Source organism: Lactuca saligna, chromosome 9 (genome assembly GCF_052625555.1).
Source record: "Lactuca saligna cultivar CGN05327 chromosome 9, ASM5262555v1, whole genome shotgun sequence".
Taxonomy (NCBI): Eukaryota; Viridiplantae; Streptophyta; class Magnoliopsida; order Asterales; family Asteraceae; genus Lactuca; species Lactuca saligna.
This window is the reverse complement of record NC_136425.1, coordinates 26,295,255-26,301,815: the sequence shown is the minus strand read 5'-3', so window position 1 is coordinate 26,301,815 and position 6,561 is coordinate 26,295,255. Positions and strand designations below refer to the sequence as shown.

At 27.5% G+C, this 6,561-nt stretch overlaps 1 protein-coding gene across 1 annotated transcript; it reads right to left on the bottom strand.

Moving 5' to 3' along the window:
* Positions 1 to 3,052: 3,052 nt before the first annotated feature.
* On the bottom strand, positions 3,053 to 5,717 carry LOC145014298 (myosin-M heavy protein). The gene is made up of 7 exons (XM_078972682.1): positions 5,444 to 5,717; positions 5,047 to 5,302; positions 4,588 to 4,776; positions 3,854 to 4,499; positions 3,654 to 3,760; positions 3,506 to 3,565; positions 3,053 to 3,411 (listed from the first exon to the last, which is right to left on the bottom strand). The coding sequence occupies exons 1-7, from the start codon at positions 5,618 to 5,620 to the stop codon at positions 3,383 to 3,385; spliced, it is 1,464 nt and encodes a 487-aa protein (XP_078828808.1). The 5' UTR covers positions 5,621 to 5,717; the 3' UTR covers positions 3,053 to 3,382.
* Positions 5,718 to 6,561: the final 844 nt, after the last annotated feature.

Sequence of the window (6,561 nt, the reverse complement as noted above, 5' to 3'; positions counted from 1 at the left end):
AATAATACTTATTGGTATATAATAATCTAATAAAAAATAATTGCTCCAACAAAAAACAAATTATAAAAAGCATCAACTAAAAGAAATTAATAATCTAAAAAAAATAATGTTTTGCAATATATAATAATCATATAATATAATATTTATTATGATATAAATATTATATATTAAAAGCTATATGTACTGATTTATAATAATTCAATAAAAAAGAATTACTTCGACAAAAAAATTTAAAAATAGAATTAACTAAAATAAATTAATAATACAAAAAACACAATATCTAGTATATGAATAAAATAATAAATTAAAAGTAATAATCCAATCAAAAATAGTTAAAAAAAATTACAAAAATTAACTAAAATAAATTAATAATCCAATAATATAATATTTATTATGATATAAATATTATTTATTAAAAACTATATGTATTGATATATAATAATTCAATAAAAAAATTACTCCAACAAAAAAAATTAAACAAAATCAACTAAAATAAATTAATAATCCAATAAAAAAATATTTATTAATATATAATATTATATATTAAAAATAATATCTATTAATATATAATACTTCAATAAAATGAAAAAGAATGTATCCAAAAATGGTCCTTATAGTATGGTAAAAGACAAAACTGTGAAAATGATCACTGGGGTAAAATTGTCATTTTAAGGAAGTTAACAGCCAACTAACGGATGAGGGACCAAAACCACAACAAAACTTGTTGAAAAGGACCATATCTGCAACTTTTCAAACGTTTGGATCGTAACCACATAAAATGAGAAACCACGGGGGCCATCTTTGCATTTTTGTCAATATTTAATGTTTGGCCACAAAACTTTAACGGTTTGACAACTTTGATTCCTTTTCTATTTAGGAACCTTTTAATATTTAAAGTTTGGCCACAAAATTTTAACGGTTCGACAACTTTGATCCCTTTTCTAAAAACTTGTTAATTCCTACCGCTTTAATTCTTTAACCATTTTCACACTTTTGGTCCATGCAGTCAAAACTTTTACATTTTTTCATAGAAACATGAACAAAACGCTCTGAGGCAAAGTCCGGGTTTGTCATCCTTGCACTTTCTATATCTGTCATATTTATCGATTCGGAAACAACATTGAAAGTTTATGGCCCCCGTATAGAGCGGGGGTAACCTTTCTAGTTAGAAATTAAAGGAAATCTCTAGATTCATTCTAGTGTTCTTTATATACTGTAACTGATAAAAAATCAAATTAAAGGAAATACATATTTTCAAAAAAACAAAACAGTTATTTTAATTTAATATAAAATGAAATAATAAATCATCTAAATGGCATCTAATAAATGTAATGTTTAGAATTGTATAAAATATTTTAATTTTACAAATTAATAAAAACTAGTAAATTGCTCACGAGTTGCAATGGGACAATGCATTTTGTAGGTTAAATTTTGTAAATTTATTAATAAAAGTTATATATATTTGTATTTACTGCTAGATAAATATACAAGGTTGGTATTAATAACTTACTTCAATTTATACCGTCGATTGAATTAACTATAATATATTAAAAGTATAATATGTTAAAAGTTAAAAACATAACTTTATAAGTAGAAGTAAATATATTATTTAAAAAATAAATATTACTATATTTATGATTACACTTTAGGTTTGATATTTGTTTAACTTTATTAACCAACTTATAATCATTATTAGAAAGATACTACAATTAATCATTTTTTAATATTTACAAAATATTTTTTGGGTTGTTTAAATTCAACTAAATTTTATATTTAAGTTGACACTGTAATGTTATATTGAAACTAATAATTTAAATATTTTATAGAAATTGTTCCAAAATTGTATCTTTAAAATGATAATGCTTTACATCCAACAATATATTAAAACTAATAAATTAAGTATAATATGGTAAAAGTTACTAAAAATAAAAAATAATATATATATATATATATATATATATATATATATATATATATATATATATATATATATATAAAGAAAAAAAAAACTTTATAAGTAGAAATAAAGATATTTTTTAATATTGAAATTTAGTTTATATATTATTACACTTTAGGTTTGATATTTATTTAACCTTATTAATCAACTTATAATGATATAATCATTATTAGAAAAAAAATTGAAAAACAATGGTAGTTTCAAATTAATGTTGTGAAAAAAAAATATAAATGTGAGTTTCAAATGAATATGATTAAAAGGAAAATGTTTCATTTATAATGTAGTATGATATGATATATAGATATATTTAATATACTAATGCCTTATTAATTTTAATAATTTAAAATATCTCTTAGTTTTCTTATAAATTCAAAGTTTATTAAATAAAAAATTTTAAAAATACTAAAACCAACCAAAGCATTTCTACTAAATAAATAATTACCAAAATTCTCCAACCATCAAAGATAGCTCTAACTCATATATTTTTTTTACTTAAGTTTTTGTTGTTAATTCTATCCTCACATACAAAGAAAATATTTCTACTCTAAGATATAAATATATTTTTGTTACATGTCACATTTTTATTTATTTTGTCAGTATATTTTAAATTAATTTTTTTCACATGTTATTTTATTGTTCTTCCATTTTATTAATTATTTAAATATAATATTTACAATAAATCTAATAATAAACTGATATCAATTTTATTAAAAAAACATACCTTCTTATTTCTAAATTGAACACTCATTAGTTTTTTTATTTATCTAAATTATTTATTTAAATTTAAAAAAGAAAAAAAAACATTTTAATTTTTATAATTCAATATTTTTCTTATAATTCAAACTTTTTAAATATTTAAACATTTTTTTTTTTAAATAAACTCATATAATACATAAATCTCATATAATAACTAACCAAAAAACTTGTAACCCAGCAATATATGATGTTGACCTTCCTCTTTAAGATTACAGTCTCAAATCTATCATGAAAATAAATGGATTTTAAGTATAATTTAGAAATAGATTAGTTTTGTAGTTTTTAATATATATAAAATAACTATCAACCATTCTCATAACACAAAAAAACCCATAAAACTTGACCAAATAATGATTGCATCAATATATATTCCAAGTTAAGTAAACAAAGCTATATCCAGATCAAGCTTATTGTAAGCAACAAGATGATCAATGTCACTAATATGATTAATCTCTTGAGACACAACAGCTTGTACTAAATAATGTTGAATCAAAAGACTATTTAATTGAAGTAAGTACTATACGTGTGCCATGTCATCAAACTACCAGCTTCCTCGTTAAACTGGCCAACATTGTCATGTTAATATCATCTTAGATGTAAATTAGTTACGCAGTAACCCAGTTATGTAGATGAAAAAAATAACTATTCAACAAACGAAATGTTCTTCATCTAATCCTCTTGTACTTTTCGACTTTTCACTGCATAACAAAATTGTAACTGATTAGCAACTCCATGGTAATTCAACTCAACTGTGAATTACAGCAAACAAAAAAAAAATAGTAAAATACATACCAGGACTAAATACTTTGATACATTGTTTTATAGATTTCACTGATGTAACTGAATTAGCCCCTGCATCAATCAAGAAATCTCTTATATATGGAAAAGACATAAATAGCCCTATACAATTTGTCCATTACAGTCCAGTCGAGTAGATTACCTGGCAAATTCATGTCTTGCTCGGACATGATTTGGGTCAATGTTGAAGACATTCCTGACACAAGTTCATGGTCGCCTGTCATGCCATCAACAATTGTTTCCGGTGATCTGAAATTTCCATTCAAAATTAGGGAATTAGTTAATACAGTTAAAATTTTCGAAAAGGGTCAAAGTTGATGATATAAGTTTTGAGAGCTATACCCTGAATGAGACTCCGGTGAGGATCCAGACCCGTTGTCCGGTTGACATAAGTAATCGAAATCACCCAACAATTCGGTCAGATTAAAGTCGACTCCTAAACAATCTAAATTCGGCAAATCAAAATCAAAAGCGTCGTCTTCCGAAGGCGATCCTGTGTTTTCATCGGAAGTTAACATCCCGGAGTTTATTTCGGATATCTCGGATCCATCAAAATCCAACCTTCCTTTAACATGATCGCGTGTGCCGAATCTTTTTGAACTTGGTTTCATTGGTGATGAAATGCAATGATTCCTCTCGATTGAATAGTAAGAAACTTGCTTTGAAGGGCTTACTTGGATTGTCTCGGAAGTGATAACGGTTCGATTGCTGGATGTGAATTTTTTGGGTGTTAGGGTTTTTTTTGTGCTTGAGAGTGGAGTCTGATTATTGGGTGGAGAGATTGATTTGTCGGTTGGTGAAGGGGAGGGTGTTTGAGGACCCGGAGAATGACTCGTTGGGTTGAATAAACACTTGGCAACACTAGAACCTTGAATAGGCGAAGGTTTAATCGGTGGGGAAACATTAGAAATCGATGGAACAGGAGTAATTTGTAGCGATTGTTCTTGATTATTTGGTGATGCGATCGGTTGCAAAAGTGATTTAGTACCTGAAGAATAGTACATTGATTATATAATTTTGATTATCACAAACATAGGGAACGTGAAAGGATCAATATAGGTTATAGAATGATTTACCAGATAAATTGAGTTGACCGCGTTTTCGCTTTGAAGCTACCGGAGCACCACATACGTCTCTCGAATTCGTCCTTCTCTTTAAACTTGGTTGGCTTGTTGATGGTGTCGAGAAATTTGCGGGTTCAGATAAAGAGTTTGGAAGTCGGGATGTTGACATCATGACTGGGGTGTTGTAGACCGGAAAATTTGCTGAAAAATTACAATAAATTACATTCGATTTGTGATTCCAAATCCATTTGATCCACAACTATCAGAAAATAATCTATTTATTACTGATTAACATCTCATGATCTGCAACCATTGCAAGTTTAGGAAGATTACACCAATATGATGTCGTATCTTAGCAATTTACTATTCGATCTTATGAACATAGAAAACTTGTTACATTGTCTTGCTAATATTTCAACAGCGTCATTGGTGTAAGATCTAATTAGGTTAAGATTAATTAGGGATATTTACCTGCAGGAGAGGCCATAGAAGTCCCCGCCGGCAAAGTGGGCATAACTGCCGGAGGCGGCAGAGGAGGTGCTGCAGAAGCAGAAGCTCCACCACCATTATAAACATTCATAACATCCTGCATTCCTCGCAACAACGTTTGCACCCGGAACTTCTCCTGTTCAAATCGACTCTTTTCATGACTTAAAATCACCTTCTCTTCTTTTAAACTTATATACTCCTCCAACATATCCCCTAAACTCATCAAACTCTTCGGCGCCTGCACAAAATTGTCGATCTCAAAAATCAAACCAATAAAACGGAAACTAAAACGGAAATCAAAAAAAAAAAAAAAAAAAAAAAAAAAAAAAAAAAAAGAGAGAGAGAGAGAGAGGTAAGATGAAAAGGGTGAAATGGGTACATCGTTAACTGGTGATTTCGATAGAAGATTTGAAGCTTCAGATCGAAAAGTGGATCGAGTTCGAACGAGGTTGTTATCAGAGAGATATCTATCGACGATGAACGCAACTTGAATTGGTGTAATCTTTCCTTTGCCGATTGCAGTCTCTGATCTTTTGGATCTCGTTTGCTTCCCCATTTCGCTGTCGATCGTTCAACTGGAAATGAAGAGATTTGAGATGAGAACTATTGAAGGGGGAATTGGGGAAGCATATAGATGAAGGGGGCGGGAGTGTTTAAAATTTTCGGAGCGCGTATTGTTTTTAGCGGGCGTTTTTCTTTTATCAAACGGGAGGGAGGGAGGGAAGTTGCAGTGAAAAATTAAAAATACTATTTGTTAAAGGCGATTTACGCAGTTAGTACTTGAACTATTTAATTATTTACAATAACGATCCCCGGTCTAATCATTTTTCATATTTGCTAAGAATTATGATATTTTGCATATTTGGTAAAAATAATAATGTTTTACATATTCGGCACTAATTAACTAACCGTTGGAGTTCTAAATGTATAAAACATAAATTTTAGGAAGTAACAATAAATAAAAATAACCGTTATATTTTGATTTTAATGCTTTTGAATTCTTGTTCTTGACAATTTACCGTTAAATTTAATCTATTTATAATAATAGTTTTGCATTTTTCCATATAAATCATATATCATTTAAGTGTTATAAATAACATATTTGAATTACTTATTTTATAAAAGTTATCAATCAAACTTTGATCTTAAGAAACAACCTCTCAAATAGCATATTCAAATTTCAATATCGGGTTAGGATGGTTAGATATCATATATATTCATATTTCAATATAGTTTTACATATGCAGTCTTTCATTTTTATAACAATATACATCCTGTTTTTCACATTTTATAATAAAATATTTTTTTTTATGTCATTTTCAATCATTATAGGTAATCAATATTGACCGCTAACCATAACAATTAACCAACTAAAAATAATAATAGCCGCTACCTAATGGCTAGCGAAATACATTAACATTTATAATTATTATAATTTGGTTTTGGCAAAAAAAAAAAAAAAATAGAACCACACTGCGGCATACACACATTTTTTTG